At 42.1% G+C, this 17605-nt stretch overlaps 2 protein-coding genes across 9 annotated transcripts; one reads left to right on the top strand and one right to left on the bottom strand.

The window, feature by feature from the left end:
- On the bottom strand, positions 1–8574 carry PPP1R3D (protein phosphatase 1 regulatory subunit 3D). Of its 5 annotated transcripts, XR_012996523.1 has the most exons (4): positions 7123–8574; positions 2428–2453; positions 1244–1387; positions 1–367 (listed from the first exon to the last, which is right to left on the bottom strand). XR_012996523.1 is itself a non-coding variant. In XM_076352404.1 (3 exons), the coding sequence occupies exons 1-2, from the start codon at positions 7666–7668 to the stop codon at positions 2445–2447; spliced, it is 555 nt and encodes a 184-aa protein (XP_076208519.1). In that variant the 5' UTR covers positions 7669–8574; the 3' UTR covers positions 1149–1387; positions 2428–2444. The 5 variants fall into 5 exon arrangements, 4 of the variants coding, with proteins under 4 accessions (XP_076208519.1, XP_076208517.1, XP_076208516.1 ...); XM_076352404.1 differs by lacking the exon at positions 1–367 and having other exon boundaries at positions 1149–1387; XM_076352402.1 differs by lacking the exons at positions 1–367; positions 1244–1387; positions 2428–2453 and adding an exon at positions 2913–6897 and having other exon boundaries at positions 7123–8571.
- Positions 8575–8706: 132 nt separating this feature from the next.
- Positions 8707–16927, top strand: FAM217B (family with sequence similarity 217 member B). Of its 4 annotated transcripts, none has more exons than XM_076351622.1 (5): positions 8707–8771; positions 10228–10428; positions 11605–11716; positions 11811–11896; positions 12289–16927. In XM_076351622.1, exons 2-5 carry the CDS (start codon positions 10409–10411, stop codon positions 13478–13480), a joined length of 1410 nt encoding a protein of 469 aa, XP_076207737.1. In that variant the 5' UTR covers positions 8707–8771; positions 10228–10408; the 3' UTR covers positions 13481–16927. The 4 variants fall into 4 exon arrangements, with proteins under 4 accessions (XP_076207737.1, XP_076207734.1, XP_076207736.1 ...); XM_076351619.1 differs by having other exon boundaries at positions 10228–10433; XM_076351621.1 differs by lacking the exon at positions 8707–8771 and adding an exon at positions 9060–9081 and having other exon boundaries at positions 10228–10433.
- Positions 16928–17605: the final 678 nt, after the last annotated feature.

Below are 17605 nucleotides of genomic sequence, written 5' to 3'. Positions count from 1 at the left end.
AATTCGTTCATACGCTTAATTCAGAAACATTTTCACTACCATCAAGTGCCCGAGTAGGTAGAACAGATACCGAAACTCAGATACAGACCTGTTGTTGAAGAAGGGCTTCTACTGACATTTCTGGTCTTTATTGCACAGAGGGAACTGGGTATCGTGTTTAAATGAAATCCAACAGTTCCACACTGGCGTTTGCCTGTACTGGTGTGATACTGGTGTATCTATCACCTCTATCACAAATACAGGTGATAAAATTTAGCGTGAATCTCCCATATGCCAGTGGACTATCAGGAAGCATCGCTGTTCACACCTAGAATAAGCAGTAATAGTGGAGCATCGAGGAGAAGAATCACCTTCACAGCAGATGAACCTGCAGCAATTGTAAATAAAATAAAACCACTGACTTTCTAAAATAAGAACACAAATCAATGCTATAAAAGGCAAAACAGCTGTAACAAACTATTTAAAATACCACCAGATGTCACTGTAACTCAAGAAAATGACAAGTGGTATGAGAACTGGAGTATCTCCACTGAGAAGTTGCTGCCATAGGACTGAATAGTGCTGAGCATTTTGCAGGAGGCATGTTCAGCTAAAGGGATTAGCTGCTGTCACATTTGCTGTTGGGATACTTTATTAGAAGGCAGTGGGTGATCTGAAGCAGATCTGTAGAAGTACAGCTTTACTGAGAAACCTGCTAGGGACAAAACTTTGCATGAGGAACTTGGAGCATCTGAAGTTTTGTATAAAAACTGAATTCTGAATTCTACTTTCATCATATGAAACAGAAGTAATAAAAGCTAATTTGCATTTGATGCTTTCCCTTACCAGTCACATTAGCATACGCACAGGCTTAGACTATCCACAGATTTTCAGATCTTGTAAAGAAAACAGCCTTACTCATTCTATAGCAAAAGAAGAGCGAGCCATGAAGTACGGGAGAAGTGGATCATACGCTTGCCCTCCTGCACTAGGTACACTGACGTGACTGGGAGGCTACCGTATGTTCATTTCTCATTCTTTAATGTCTATTTTGTTTGGTTTAGCAGAAGGGAGGTCAACAGAAAGCAGAATTTTCATCAAGTTATGCATTAAACAATCTGGAACAAGCAGTTTAATTATTTGGGCCACAGATATGGCAACTACACTTAAAAATTTCAGAGAAAATGGAAGCAAAACTGTCTTTAGGGTAGGGTGGCACTATGTACAGGGACCCTTTCTTCACTACAGTAGCAGAAATATTTACCTTCATTACAGGTACTGAAAAACATTGTACTGGGCAATGTAATCAATCTTTGGCACAGCTGCCGTTGTATGTAGAACTGAGAAGGGTCAGAAGTGTCGATGCCAACAGTTTTAATATCAAGTGTCAGCTGAAATAGTTGCAGACCTGAGATCATAAGAAGAAAGCCAAATCGGGAAAGAATTCAGTACTAACATTAGACTCATGTTGACAAATGACTAATCACTTAGACTTGCCGTTCTGTGTCTTTCCCAGGCAACGGTGTAAAGTACATACAACATTGTACTGAGCACTGATGACACCCTAACTTAAGTACTGCAGTTGCAATTGACTGTTAGCATATTACTATTACTACTTGGAATTTAATTTTTTTTCTTTGTAAGATAAATACAAAGAAACTTTGAATTTGAAACTAAATGTAAAAATAACACCTATATTAGAAATAACACCGACTACCTGTAAGATAAACTTGATGGCTGGATGTTCACAGCAAAAGCCAGTCCTTCTCTTAAATACTCTTACACACATCTCCGCGCACACCCCCTCCTGCAGGCTAAAACAAATTCACATTGTTTTCAAGTGATTTGTTAAAATCAAAGACCACTATCTTTATCCTTTGCTGGTCTCCTGGTTAGTCTACACTGTGGTTGCCATATTTATTTCCAGGTGATGCTTAGTACTCTATTTTAGTGGGTAAAGTTATGACAATTAAGGTGTTACTGCTAGTTCTGATTCAGATCAGTAGTATAGGAAAATGGAGAAACAAGAGTCATAAAGACAAGGTATTATAATACCATGCTTTCTAAAAGCATCCTCCTTTATGCATCTACATACATATAACATATAATCTGTATACTTTGTAATAAAAAGTGACATTGACATTCTTAAACAACTTAGCATACTATAGACATTCCCATGTATTTAAACTGTGATTTGCAATGATCATCTTTCCCCCAAGCAACTTTGACAATGCAGTGTTGAAGTTATTAACACTGATTAAAAAGTGGTAACATATGTCTTTATTAATTATGTCTTCTAGTTAAACCTCTCCATTTTGCTTTAGAAGAAACCTGGCAACAGATTATTCAAATCTTGAACTGTATCAAGTAAATGCTTGCACTGATGGAGATGCATTTCATACAGAGGATAAATCAGTTGCTGTAGAGATAGGGACACGCTTAACATACCTGATGTAGACATATTTTCAAGAAACCTGTGGGTGAAAAGAACATGGTTTGAGAGGAAAGACTGCAGCAATGAAAACTGAAAGAACAAATGGAAGAAAGAATAACACAACTGTGAGGCTCTGAAATTAATGAGTTAAGTACAGTCTAGCACAGCTTCGGAAAGTGCTATTAGAAGAAAACCCCTTTCTCTTCTCTTCCATGAAACCATATTAGAATCAACTGGCAGCATGCCTTTTTCCAACATTAGATCTTAATCCTGCAGTTGCCGCATGCACAGAACTCTGAGGTGAAATGACAGTAAATTCCATGTAAGAAGTGGCAGCCTGGTCATTTTTGCAGCTATATAGACTAATCACTGTATTTTTATCAAGCGCTGTTCATTTTTTAGCAACTCGAACTCACCTTACTTTCCTGAGCATGTTGCTCTGTAAGTGCCTCGTGAGTTTTCTTAACCGTTAGCAGGAGAACCATTGAGAAAAACAACATAAAATTGTGAAAAGCTTTTATTAAGATCTTTTGTATTACAATAGCCATAGTTTTATTATTGTTTTTAAAATGAATTAAGCACTTTGCAATTGTACAGCTTTCCACTAAAACAAAATGACCTTTTATCTAGCATATGTGCTTTATTGATTTACTGTGTAATGTACTTTATTCTGGACAAGACTTTTAATCAGGAACGACAACCCCTTTTCATTTACATGGATTCCATATGTTTCTTTAAAAAACATGCTTGAAAGAACCTTGAAACTGTGGACTACTAGGCATTAATTTATTGTATGACTATAATAAATACAGGTTTTTAAAAGTGCATTATATGGCAATAACCCTTGTGAAGAATTCACTTTTAGAAAGTCCTCATTATAAGGGAAGTGCTCAATGTGAACACAGTGCAAGCAGTCAAGTTGTCCTGAGCATTTATAAAGGTGGTCGTAACTTTACCTTCACGATGGGTGCGTATTACCACTACTTAATGGCTTAATCCCTTTTTTGTCAACTAGAATCCTTTTGATGTTCACTACTGAATGTGACAGGAAAACGTAAGTGCGGATGTCATCTTTCGTGTGACAGGTGCCAGTAGTCAGGTGTGAATGTTTAACAGCTTAATCCAGAGATACTCTCAGTTCTGTTATAAGGTAGGCCTGCTCAACTCGGTCAGCAACGCCAGACAACTGGCGTAGTAACAGCGACTGTCAGCTCTTCTCCAGCAGTGCAAGATGAGCAAAGAGAGAAAAGGCAAACTTGGAATACTACTTTAGTATTCAAGATTTGGCACATGCAAATACCCCGAGAGGTTGCGGAGGGAAGACAATACAAGCCAAACTCACATTGCTGAGATTCATTTCTCACCTCTCTGACACTGTGGTGTACATGACATTAACCTTTGAACTGACAGCCTCAGCTTTACGTAATCTCTCCCTGCCTGCAATAACACTCAGATTTGACATTTGCTAGCACATGAAAGTGTCTCTCCCAGAAGATGGCAACAGCATCTTTCTGCCAGTAGGCCAAGTATTGCATTGGGCTCCAGCAACATCCATTGTAAACTGGTGTCAAATACCAGTCTCCTAAGAGAGGGATTTTTAACGGTGTGCTAAGAGGCAATTCAGCGGGTTTGCTGATGGAAGAAATACAGTAATTTGGGAGGGGGAAAGAGGGGGGGGCAATACTTTAAAATAGTGCCTTTTATTCAGCACAAGTGCTTCTGTACGTGTGTGTATGTTTTCTTCTTACTTCGCTGACAAGTACATAAAATGCCGCTTCTACGGACTAAGCTTTCATGGCATTCCTTAAGTGAGCAAGTTTCACTAAAGTAAGGGTATGCAAATTCAATTCATGCCAAGAAAGATTCTCCTGCAGTCCCTGAAGGCGTGTTTCAGCTCATCCAACTTGAAATCTACAGACTCTGGCACAATTTGGCACAATCTGCACTAACGCTGAGAATTTCAGTATGGCAGAACTAGTCCCGCAGTGTTCTCTCTGCACTCAGCAGAGATGGCACAGTTTGTCACACCACAGGTAGTCTGCTAACTATGGCGAAAACATCTCCACTGACTATGAAGAGCATAGGTTGACTAGTTCAGATAAGTTATGTCCTATATTGTTGTATGTCATTTAGTCATATGAAGCCCACCACAGGGGGCAAAAAAACTTAGAATTAGACAGCGCCCCTTCTTACAGGGCTCTCATTTTTTGTGCCATATGAGGAAGAGTAGACTTCCAGTTCCCTGCATTGGTTTTTCTAGGAGACAAGGGTTGCTGCCAGATCGGTAACAGTCACTCCTCTAACCCAGATACAGAAAATAACGCAGGTGGATTGAAAGCAGGCAGCACTCTTTCCTCTGCGTAGCTGGCAATCGCACCTCAGCCTCACCTACTCCTTCAAAACAATTTCAACTGAAATGTTCAACCTCACAGTGCTCGAGTACAAAGTTAAAGCAGACGACACAGTCCATTCTCAACCGTTTCAAATAGGATTGAGTTTTCTCAGTACTCTGCAAGAGGTGCTCAGCAGTTCATAGAATCGTCATTCATGACTTCGGTTCCTTTGAAAGCCAAAGACTAGTGGCACCAGGCAGCTTCTTCACTTGAAATCCTAGCTTTGCTAAATGGGTATCACAACTAAGTAGTAACATTAAGTTGCCAGACACATGAATTTTCTTGGGGTTTCTGCACTTCCAGAATTACTCAGTAGACTTTTTGGACTAATATATACTTGGCTGTGGGTTGCTTACAACTGTGCATTTTTAAAAACAACTTGTGATTTTGATGAATAAGCAGCAATCCAAAACAAGATGCCTGAATAAGTGGCCTGATTTTCATAGTATAATCCTTCTAAAAAGCAGCTCTTCTAATACAGCCAGCCAGTTAGTTTTGAAAATTTATGCTACATGTATAAAGCTAAACTTTGCATGCAGTGATGAATACGTATGAAAAAAATCATGGACAATCTTTTACTTACTAGATTTGAGCCTGTCACCAATCTTAAACCACACCAAAACCACCGAATGAAAGTGGCAGAGCAAGAAGCATGGGAAGGCTGCGTGGAACAGTGTTAACTGTGCTCTCCCTGCTGCAGAAGTGACTCTGTTTATGGGTCCATGGAAGTATCAATTTATCAGTAAAATCATCATTTTGCTTTGAAGTTCCCGCTTTGTGTTGCAAAGGATGCAGTCTTGGAGTTCAACTGGTTTATAACGAGAAGTAGTAGATTAAAGAATTCAAAGGTACTGCTGCAGTAGTACTGGGACGCTGGGGAACACACAGCCAGGATTCAGGATTCTAGTGTATTACTCCAAGGCTCTGTAACCAGCTCCCTGTATTGTCTTTTTTATGTGTGTGTGTGTGTATATATATATATATTTTTATCTATATATATCTCTCATAGCCGTTTCTTGATTTATAAATTTACCTGTTTCAGGTAACAGTGTAAGATCATTAGCATTCATATAGTGCTTTGAGATCTTCAACTGTAATTGGAACGCAAGGGCAAAATTGCTCTAGTTTCCCTTAGTAAAAACCGGTGCACAAGGAAAGGACAGTTCCTGTGCCACCACCTAGAGAAAAAGCCTACTTGTGCATCACCTGAAAAAGATGAGAACTTCCCAAGATCTGCCCTACACAAACTTTGGTAACAATCATTCCTGCTGCCTACAGCAAACCCTAGAGATAAGAAAAGGCACCTTTTTTTTTTTTAAAGGGAAACAGAGGGGCTGATGGGACATTTTCATTTATGTTTTGCTCATAGTAACATTTAATTTCCAACCCAAATATTAATGGAAATATTCAACATGGTTACAGTCTTAATAATATATATATATAAATACAAGTACTTCCCTACAGTGTCTGCCATCCAAATTACGCATAAATGGAATAGTGCCCAGACTCGGTGAGATAATTAGAAACAAAACCAGTAAAGCCACACTGCCCATTTAGAAAACAGACAGTACTAAATGGTAAAATAGATCAGTTAGAAATATTCTATGCAACCTAGAATATTACTAGCAACATGAAGTGTCTTGTTTTGCGCTCTGGTAGTCTGACAGCATCCCTTGGAACCATTCTGCACTGACTTATACACTACAAATCACTCGGGCTTCCAATGGATGTAACTCAATACACATTTCTGCCCTTTTTTATTTCCAAGAGGTTTAGAACAGTTTGTACGGGTCATTGGCTACTTCCCTGCCCTGGAACACTTCGCCAGGTTTGGCAGGTTTCAAAAAGGAGACTGTTGCCACAGGAGCAGAGAGCCGTGCCAAGGAAGAGAGTGCCACCGAGACTCCTGACAAACTGCTCTGCATCCACTTTCTTCATTCAGATGAAGTGGATCCAGCTCTCCTCACATTCTCTAGGCATCTTAAGGGGGTGAGTCCGGCAGGTGAGACTGTAGTTTTTGCCTCTGTTGTTATCCCAATACTCCCGGCCATTGACTTGGTACCTTGCTGCAAACTGGACTACAGAGCACAGCTGAAGGAGAAAAGGAGGCACAGGGAGAAAGAAAGTGAAAACATCAACCTGATCCTGCCCGTTTTTCTCAGGGATGCTACTGTGCCAATGAGCACACACTTCATGGAGGCTTTTCCACTGGTTGAACGTGTATCGCACAGATACCTGCTTCTCAAAAGCAACATTGCAAACCTGGATGCTGCCACTGAGCCCCAAATCTGAGCTGCTCACTCGTTCAAGACACACCTGCTGCTCCTGAAGTCGGGAGGAGAAATCCATACAGTCTGCAGGCTGCTGGAAGTCAGGGACCAAGCACTGCATGGTAAACTCCAAGTCCGAGCTGCTGTACCAGAGGTCTGAGTTTATGGAGAGCCTGGAAAGGACATGCAAGGGGATCGATGGATCCTCCCCAGTCTGGAAGACTTTCACTTCAGTCAGCTCCAAGCCCAAAGCATCAGCAAATCTCACCCGGTTCATATGACTCTGCCATCCAGGAACTTGACACTGCACTGCTGCCTGCTTCCTTCTTTCGGGTGATGTAGGCAAAGATCTCGTTCGGCGGCGTATGATAGGCCGTAACGCCGGGTCACAGCTGGAGGAAGTGCTGCTCTGAAGCTTATTTGGCTGGGGGCCCAACTTGGCTGGAGTACTGCTCTGAAGAGTCATGCTGCTATTTGTATGGACTGCTGGGGGCTGCTGCTGCTCTCGTCCCAGTGCTGCTTCAGCCTGTAACATGTTCTGATAGAGATCAGAGAGGTAGCTGGGATTCCTCCGAGGACCACGTACCTCCATTCTTAACCGATGACAAGAAAATCAGCGTTAACACTGCAGGTAATAATGAGCACTGCCTCTCTGAAGTACGTAACTAGGGAACGGCAGCCACGGACAGTATTTGAGGTTATTGCACCGGCTGCAGCAAAAATCAACTGGAACAATGTAGCCTGCTGAACGAAGGGCAGAAACCTGGAAGCTCACGCAGTAGCTGGAAGTAAACCAGAGGCTAGTACCTTGTATGGGGAGGTGAAGGCAGTCTCACTGGCTGGTAAACTCGAGGCCACTGTGCTGGCTGGTGGACCCGTTGCTCAGGCTGGACAGCGATTCAAGGCTATCACCCTTTATGCTGGAGGACCTGAAGCTCTCACGCAGGCTGGAGAGTGACTGGAGGCTGTCGTGCTGGACACCGAAGGACTCCAGGCTGTCGGAGAGGTCACTGGATGCCCGGGCCTTGCTGTGGTGCGCCCCGAAGCACCCTCGGCCGTTACACACGGTGGGAGGGGCCTGCAGGCTGTCCTCGCAGACGCCGACCGACCCCACGCTCCTGCAGCAGCAGCAGCAGCAGCAGCAGCAAGGACACTCCAGGCTGTCACACTGGATGCTGGGCGACTCGCGAGGGCTGCCGAGGCTGGGGAAGGCTTGGAGGCTGTCGGGCGGGAGGGAGCCGGAGCCGAGGCCGGGGCTGCTGCAGAGGCTGGAGGGAGCGCGGGGGCTGTCGCGGCGGAGTCCGTCGGGCGGGGCTGCGGAGGCAGGCTCGGTACTGTGGCTGGAAGGAGAGGGATCCGCGTCCGGGGACTCTACAGCCCACATCGGCCGCACGGTCCCCCCGCGGCAAGGCAAGGCAAGGCAAGGCAAGGCGATGCCCAGCCTGCCCCTGCGCCGGCGGCAGGCAGGAGCAGCCGCAGCAGAGCGCCGGCAGCGGCCCCCGGCCCGGGACGGCCGCCCCGCACCCTCTCTCCCTCAGCGGCGGCGCGTGCGCGGAGCCTCTCCCTCCCGCCCCCTCCCCGCGTCACGCGAACCGAACGGCCTGCGCGCGCGCCGCCGCCGCGCGCCTGCGCGCCGCCCGCCCGACGTCGCCGCCCTCGACCTGCCCGTAGTTGCCGGTGGCGGCTGAGGCAGAGGCAGGTGCCGGGCAGGGGGCTGGCGGGGCCGAGGGGCGGCGGCGGCCGGGGGGCTGACGGGGGAGGAGGGGCGGAAGAGGCGTGGGGGCGGTCCGCTGGTTAACCAGCTGCCCTCCGGTCGCTGTCGGTACGGAGCGCGGTGGCGGTTATCAGCGGGAATCGCTGGTGCGTCGCGGGAGGGAGCGGAGCGGAGCGGGGCCCGGCTCGGCGGCCGCCCACGGCCGCTGCGGGCAACAGCCTGCCGTCGCGGGCTGGGAGCCGCGAAACCGGCCTGCGGGCGGTGTGGCGTTACGTTGGCCCTCTTCAGGTGGTGAGCTGCCCCGTCAGCGCGCGCCAGTGCCTTCTGCTGAAACCCGGGGGTCCCAGTCCGCGGGGACCTGACACCCTGGGAGCCAGCACCCTGCCCCGCGCTCCCTCCTCGGCCAAGGGGGCGAGGGGGAGAGGGGCACCGGGGAACGGGACGGGATCAAGTGTAGATAGATACAGGTACGAATAGGGACGTAAATATGTAAAGAGCGCTGCAACAGAACTAAAGGTGAGTGAAGAGGGGTGTTCCGGTGCTCGTCATCTGTCACCTTTTGCAAATCGTATCTGCGCACCCTGGTATGGGAGTGCGGTTTCTGGAAAATAAAAGAATGCTACAAATTCTGTTCTGAGTATTTTTAGTAGGAGTTTATGAGTCCCGACAGGTTTGTTTTGGAAAAAGAAAAAAATTAAGTATCTGGTACAAAATTTGCATATATGAATATAGGAAGAGCGCATTTTCTGGCACAAAAAAGACAGCTCAACATGCACAGAACGTGGGTGGTTGATCAGCTGCTCTTGTTAAATTAAGAGCAGAAACACCCACCGCCGTTTGACTGTGATACTTGGCTCCAGTCAATACATGTAATGCTGCGCAGGAGGAACAAAATGATGACGAGCACATTACACAATGAAAAGTAGCTCTTCCAATGCTGCTGTACCTTCAGATATTTAACTGTATCTTACCAACGGTCCTTCAGGGACAGGCCTGTAAACCTCATGGCAAGAGCTCGGTGGTTTGTGGGGCGGCTAGCCCAGCCTCGCTCGGTACTGATGCGGTACCGGGGCTGACTGACGGGCTGTGCCCGGTGGCTGCAGCAGCAGCAGGGCTTCCCACAGCAAAGCCTGCGCCTGTCCCCCCTGGCTGGCTTTGGCCTGCGGTGCTCTGCAGCTTTAGTGGCCAGCCTGTGCCCCTGGGAGGGGGACCACGGCTGCCCTCGCTGCTCGGCTCTCCTCTCAGTACCCGGGGCGATGACAGCTCGGCACGGATCGGCAGTAGTAAGGCGAACGATGCTGGTTCCCATTAAGCGAGCGCTGGTGGAGGGGACAGTGTTTTCCAGTACCATTTGGTAGCTGATTACATCTGTGTTACTGCTTTAAAAATAAATCACGTTGGGAGGAATCGCATGGTGTTTGTTTACTGCATCTCTAGGACGTGGTGATGTTTGCATTTGATACGCTGTGCCTTACGAACCCAAAAGACTGGAGTCGTTTGAAGATTATGTAACAATAAAGGTGCAGATACCCTTTAAAAAGAGTAATAATGGGACCAGGCATTCAAGAATATCCCTTATTACTGCACAGAGAGACACAGAAAAAGGAAAGCCAAATCAATGAAAACCACAAAGGAACGGTAAAGTAAGGAAATTATTTTCTGTCTTTCTAGTTACAGAAACCTCTAAATACTGTTGATTAGTTAATAAGTGCATGGCTGTACTGCTCAGGTTGTCCACAGCAACAGAAATGATTGTGCAGTATGATCATGCAGGTCACAAAGTGACAAAGGTGACTGCATTAATGCTGGAGGCACAAGGCTTATTTTCATTCTTTTATAAGCTCTTGAATTGGTTAAATCATGTTTTTTAAAACAAAATCTGACTATACAGACATAAAAACTGCGAACAAGATGTACAGCCTGACAAATTAACTGAACTGCAGTCAAACTAGATTAGACCGGGAGGGCACAGTTTGCTCATTCCTGTTCTAAAATGACATTTGAAAGCTTTCCTTTTTAAAATTAGTAGTATTTCTTGTCTGTAGAACAAACACTGTTTTCTGATTCTTACAGAATACAGATTTAATGATTCTGTGTGCTTACACAGAAATGTATCTGATTTAATTGAGGAAATATGTATTTTAGTTTTAAGCTGTCCAGATCAGTAAGGCCATCCATTTGTTTGCATATGAGTTTTTCTCCTACTAATATTTCCACAACCCCAGTATAAGATGAAATGGTGAATTTTGTTTGTGCCTTTGTTGTGAAATAGTTTGTATTAATATCAGAATAGATTGTATGCTCCCTGCCCACTTCCACTCCTTAACTTCGTAGGAATAATCCTTTAAATTTTGTTGAGAGTATGCAAATGAGAAAGGCAAGCAAGATTTGGTTTGCAGTGGCCTTCGTACTGTACTTTATAATTAATTTTTTTAAATTGCAGTAGGACCATGTACCAGTTACTATAGAAATTAGTAGTTAAATATGTAGTCTCTAATATTTACTATTTATTATCCCCAAAGTAACTTTGGGATCCTCTGATAGAGAATTCTATATAAGGGCTAAGTTCTATTATTATGTCATCTGACTGAATTATTAACTTTTGCATTGGTAGTATTAAAAATATAGTAGTGCCTTAATAGTACAAAAAAATAAAAAGTGACCATGGCATAGTTCTGATGAACTTTAAGAATAGTTGCAATCAGCTCTCTCTCTTTTTTAAACTGAATTGCACTCTAAACTTTTATTGTATTTCTATTCTGATGATCGTATATGTTGCTATTTATATGTGACATTCTGTTTAATCCTTGTTAGTTACAGTAATGGAGAAAGCCATCTGAGCACCAAAGGACTAAATAAACCAATTTCTCATGTGAAAACTTCTCCTGGAAGATTAGGCAAAAATGTATCAAGCTCCATTGAAAAGGTAAATAATTCTTTTTTTTTTTTTTTAACAGAAAAAGGGTACTTAGTTTATGTCAGCTTTCTTCATAACATCACATACTTTCATATCTTTTCAGATTTCCCATGAGACTCAAGATGGTAACCAACCAAGTATTTTTAAGAAGGGAAGAAACCAGCTGGATGACAATACTCAGTCAAAAAGGTAACTTTATGTTAAGATTGTCTGTTTAATTTGTAGACATTTCAAACTGGTATATAAAATGCTTGTGATGAAATCATGGCTTCTGTGTTTTGCCTTTGGCTTAGCTGGTCCCAGAATTCAGCATTTATGAGGACAACAAATTTAAGTTATCAATATGGGAACTTAGTGAGTTCTCAGGCAAAATCAGAATAAAATAAAACAAAAAAAATCAGTAGTAGGCAGTGTTATCTCTGCCAGCAGATATTACTTTTACCTCATTACTACATTTCCATGCCAATTTTAGCTTCATTCGTGTAGATCCATGTCCTTGAAGGAGGTAGCAAGACCTTTGTAAACTGTTGTTCCAAAGACATTAATCATTCTGACAGGATATGATCTTTCTTTTCATTCAGGATCACGAGTGTTTGCACATCACTGCACAGAGTACAAGGACCAAAGATGAGTCTCCCAGAAAGAAGGCAAAATGAATCTTTCCTGCACAGGATCCCTCCTAGCATAAAGGGCAGCACACAAGGTAGCTTCTGTAGGGTTAAAGAAGGCCCAGTGCAACATTTTTATGGCAGTAAAAAAGAAGAGTTGGAAAAGAATCATGAAGAACATGTTGCTGAAGCTGGTCCATGCTCTTCTAAATGGCGAGAACCATCTGTAGATGAAATGTTTCTTGATTTTGAATCAGTACAAATTATTAAAGAAGATGCTGAAGATGATAGTGCCAGTGACCTCTCTGATTCAGAAAGGATTCCCATTCCCCCATCTCCCTGCACACCACCAGAACTCATTCTCAGAGCTGAAGAAATTGATCCAGTTTGTTTGGAACATGTCCCTGATACGGGTTTTAAAGAATCGGAATATTACTACCCAGACTTCCTCCCACCCCCTTTCAACTCATGGGACTTGAAGCAACTGGCCATCTTTGTTAATGTAGAGGGTAAAACTGAATTTCGACCAAAGCCAACAGGATTTCTTGAGAAATACATTGATCGCCTTTTGCAGCTGGAATGGCTGCAAATGCAGACTGTACAGAATGAGAAAGGAAAGGCAGCCAAAGCCAGACCACAGACTGCTCCCGGCTCCATCCGTACCCTAAAAAGCCCTGGCAAAGGCAAAGCATTGCTCAGCCCTTTGCCTAACAAGCAAGTGGTTCCCCAAGAAAGTGTTACAAAGCTGCCCAGAAGCTATTCAGGTCACAGGGGAGATTCATACTGTGAAGAAAGTCGCCAGTTATATTCTCATCCAGGTCACTTGAAACTTCCTGAGAGAATGGGATGTGCAGTGTCTTCTCAGAGACAATCTGGTGAAGTAAGGAGTGAACTGAAAAAAAAACCAACTGCAAAGCAACAGCTTCTCAATGTGCAGCCCTCTGAGAACAGTTCTAAGATTCAAAGTGTTGGTAATATCAGAGCCCCTAAGCAAACCCCAGTATTTCATGGTTCAGCTGCTCCCATCAAAGGCTTAAAAACATACGCGTGTACAAATCCAAAGAAAAATGGCAATGCCAACAATTATGTTCCTTCTAAAAAACCAACAGGGGACAGGAAAATAAAAACAAATGGCACGAAGCAAACATCACGCAAATTTAAATGAAGAAAAATTAGTTAGTAAATGTTGATGCTTCTTGACTGCTAGAAAGCATTTGGCCAACACAGAAGGGTCATGTTTTCTTCATAGGAAGGTCCTGAGAAAATACGTTCTTGATGCGTGGTTCTAAGTCAGCACTGTTCATTTCAATACATTTGATCTTAAGCCAGCAAGGCCAGCAGGAAATCTTTTCCCTGAAGGCAAGTGTCTTCCATTGGTCTTTCCTCAAAAATACTTACAGTTGCTCAATGAAGCTAACAATAGCAGAGTATGAAAGTTCAGAAAATATATAATTATAACGTGTGCTCCTATTTGCACCAGTTGAAATCCATTGAAGTCTGTGGCGTTTCTTATGCTTACTTTGGTGTATTTGAAAGAGTAGGATCCGTGCTCTTTTTCTTGAACAGATGTGCTATTTTCTGAGACAGGTTTGATCATGGTGTTCTCTGATGGAAAAGGGCTCAACTGTTTTTATAGAATAATGGAGCGTGCTTATCTATGCAAAGTCAAACTCTAATTCTTCACAGAAGATGATGAATTGGATTTTTTTGATGAATTAGATATTTTTTTGATAAGAAGAAGAATGGAGATAATGTTTTGAAATATTTTAATGCAGAAAGGATTCTTTTTAAGACAAAAAATTATTAGGGAGCACGTCAGTAGTGACAGATTAAGAAAATGGAATGCATATTTTTATACCCAGAAATCTTCACTGTGTTTACAGACAGCTTTCCTTGAAGTTCATTTTGTAAGCCTTGATGCTTTTTGTCATTTAGAGGAAATGACCAAATTTCAAATTGTACATGGATATATATGACTAATGCAAAATGAGGGTATTACTAGAGACTCTGGGGCCTAATTTGCAGAACTGGTAGCCTCTCAAAACATAAAAAATAGACTCTTAGGGGATGAATTTAAAGGCTATTGTAAGTTCAAGTAAAGATATATTTTGATACAAAAGATTCCTATTTTCAGTCACCCAAGATGACTATTACTTATCCCATGGTCCAGTCTACTTCAGTTAGTTTGGCTTCTTGTTTCAAGGTTTAGTGAAGTGACATGAGGAAATACCCTACAAAAGAAATTGTACGACCAGGAGTGGGTCCTGTCCTCGGACCCTCTGTTTTCTCTTGTGTCTGTGAGATACAAGAGAGTATGTAGGATAGCTCAGTGAGTATGCAAATGTCAGTTCATCTGTTACAATTTCAAATCAATCACAGCAGCTGGGGACATGATCTTGTTAAAGATGAAATTCTAGAGGCTGTTTTATACTTTCATTTTAAAATGAAACACTGAGCAGCATTAACTTCATCCTCAGCCACCAGTCACAGTGAACTGTGTATGAGAAGTGAGCTGAGGTCTGACGGACCAGATTTTACAAGCGGATCCTTCACATGATAGAAAATGAAAAAGTAGCAAATACTAAAGAGTACATTATGTATATAGTTAAATTGCACTTCTCCTGTTGAGCTCATCTTGGTTTTAAGATGCTTAGCTGTTTCTATTCTTTCATTGTGCCTACCAGATCTTCAGCTTTGTAAAATTTCAAAGCATGGATTTATATGTAGTTTAAAATGTGAGAATATTAATAAATGTAGTAATAAACGAGAGTATTTTACAGTACATAAAAACATTGCTCAGGAATAGTCTAAGAAATATTTTTAGTGTTTTTTTCCTAGTCTGCTGGAGACCAAATGTGAAATTTTAAATTGATAAAGGAAACAAATGTGATATACAGTATTATATTTCCATATTCAGTATTTGTGAAGTTACAGTTAAAATGAATCGTAGTTGCATGTACATTCAGCTCTATGCAATTGAAGTGAAACTTAATCTGACATGCTCAAAGATCAAATAAATTGGTGTGGTGAAACTTAGAGGATAGCATTCAACACCAGCAGCTGCAGAGGACCAGCACATTCTATTGCTGCTATTTCATCCTTTTGTTTTGTTCCAGACTCATCATGTATTTCAGCTTTTTTTAGATGAAAGGTTCTTGCATCCAGTGCTAGACTTTCAAGCTCTGGCCAAATTCTGCAAGCCTTCATTACTCAAATTTTCCTGATTCACGTTGACAGTAGTGAAAGTCAGTAGGACTGCTCTTGCCAATAAGCACTACTTTAGCGCACGATTTTAGTACACTGGTTTAGTGCACTATTATAAGCACCAAAAGCTAGGTGGGCAGGATCAAGTCAATAATGAGAATAGCAGTTTTTTAAAACAAATTCTGTTAAATGCAGTAATTAATTTAGCATGTTATTATAGCACTGAATATTAGTGCATGCTAAATTTTCCTCTGAAATGTTACTCTATATTGATGCTTTCCTAGGTTATAAGGAGGGCATGTAGATACAGGCACATTTTGCATGATCACTTCTTAAAGAATAAATAAATAGTGTTTCAGCCAGCTTTGACCAGAGCAAAGGTGATTGGCACCGAGAAAAGTTTTTTTCTCACAGACCTAGGAAAGTTTTGTTTTCATGTAGTGCTTGTGATCTGATGGGCATCAGTCTGTTGTTGGAGACTAAAAAGTTGAGCAGGCGGAGATGGTGATGCCACATAAAACAAGTCTGAGTACTTGTTCGTCATTAAGCTCTGGCTGTGATCTCGCCAAGTAAGTTTGTCTCACATGATAACCACACAAGTCTAATTTTCGTTCATTGATTTGATACTTCTTACACAGTCTTCTTTGTTCACATACAGAAATAGAAATTCTGTGTTTGCCTCAACAAGCAGTTCTTAGCGTGAGCAGACCTGCAAGGGTTGGATTTTATCCTGCAGCACTTTTGCTTCCATTTTAACTTGACTATGTTCTGGGCCTATAGATAAAAAGAGCTCCTTTTATGAAGAGGACTATGGTTTATGTTTCCTTCATTTTGTATTGATGGATATTGTCTTTAGAAGCACTTCTGAATATCGCAGAAAAGTTTATTCCATCAAATACATTCAGTTTGGAATTAAAATACTTCCACAGTTCACTGTTTGTGTGGCTATTTATATTTTTTTTCACTGTGTTTAGCAATATGATCATATGTGTGTCTAAGCCTAGCATTGACGATGCTTCTTGAAGAACAAGTTTACTGTGATGTGAGATAATTCAACATTTTTTTCTAGATGATTTAAAGGTTTAATGTTCTGCAGTACTATCTACAGAACAAATACGCTCAGGTTGCATTTTAAATAAATAGCCAGCTTCTACTTCAGTTATGCTAGTATAAACTTTGACCAGCTCTGTTGTTTTCAATGAAATGACCCTGTTACAAAGATGTGAAGAAACAGAATTTTGGAACTCTATTAACTGAGAATTTGCAGCCCAGCTTTTGATGTTGCTAATCACATGTTCTTATTTATTTGAACTTTTTGTGGATGTTTTTGCTAGTAGTTTCATTGGGAAGTGATCTTGTAATTCAAAGTTACTGTATATTTACTATATTAAAAGTGAGATACTGCCTATTTGTTACTTAGTTGTATTTTTTTCATCATCCACAAGATGGCACCTCTGAATTTTTCATTTGGAGAATTTCTTTACTGCAGTGTAGGACAGAGCTTGTAGCTCGGCATATCTCAGCTATATTGCTGCTGATGGCCAAGCCAGGTGGTTAAAGCTGTATGATTATTTCTACTCCACATGGCAGTCACTTCTGTACTGGCTGTGTTAAGGCATCATAATGGGTGAAAATAACAGGAAAAACTTACTTCATCATATTCATACCTTTTTTTTTAAATGCACTAATCAATGAGTTTCACATTCTCTGTTATAATCTCCAGGACACTTAGAACATGATCCAAAGAACAGCAGAGACGTGGGTAGATGATTGGAGAGAACCACATTCTCGTGTTGCTAGTATACATGGATAAGTATGTTTAACTGAATTTCACACAGCATGTTCGTTTGTTCAGCTGAGACTAATTGAGGAAAATGAAGGGAGAGAGATTCAAAGGGAAAAAAAATGGCATTTCCTATTTCTGAAAATCCCTTTGCTTTGCTGTTTTCGTAATCTTTATATTAAGCATTACAAAACTCCTCTGTGAGATATCACACAAGAATTTACAATCAGAACGTTCTGGCTATTTGAGGTTTTCCTGATGTCTAAACCATCCTATCCTGTGCCGCTATTTAAGCCTGTTACT

Source organism: Aptenodytes patagonicus, chromosome 14, assembly GCF_965638725.1.
Source record: "Aptenodytes patagonicus chromosome 14, bAptPat1.pri.cur, whole genome shotgun sequence".
Taxonomy (NCBI): Eukaryota; Metazoa; Chordata; class Aves; order Sphenisciformes; family Spheniscidae; genus Aptenodytes; species Aptenodytes patagonicus.
Note: the sequence above shows the minus strand (reverse complement) of the source record. Positions and strands in the feature narration are given on the sequence as shown.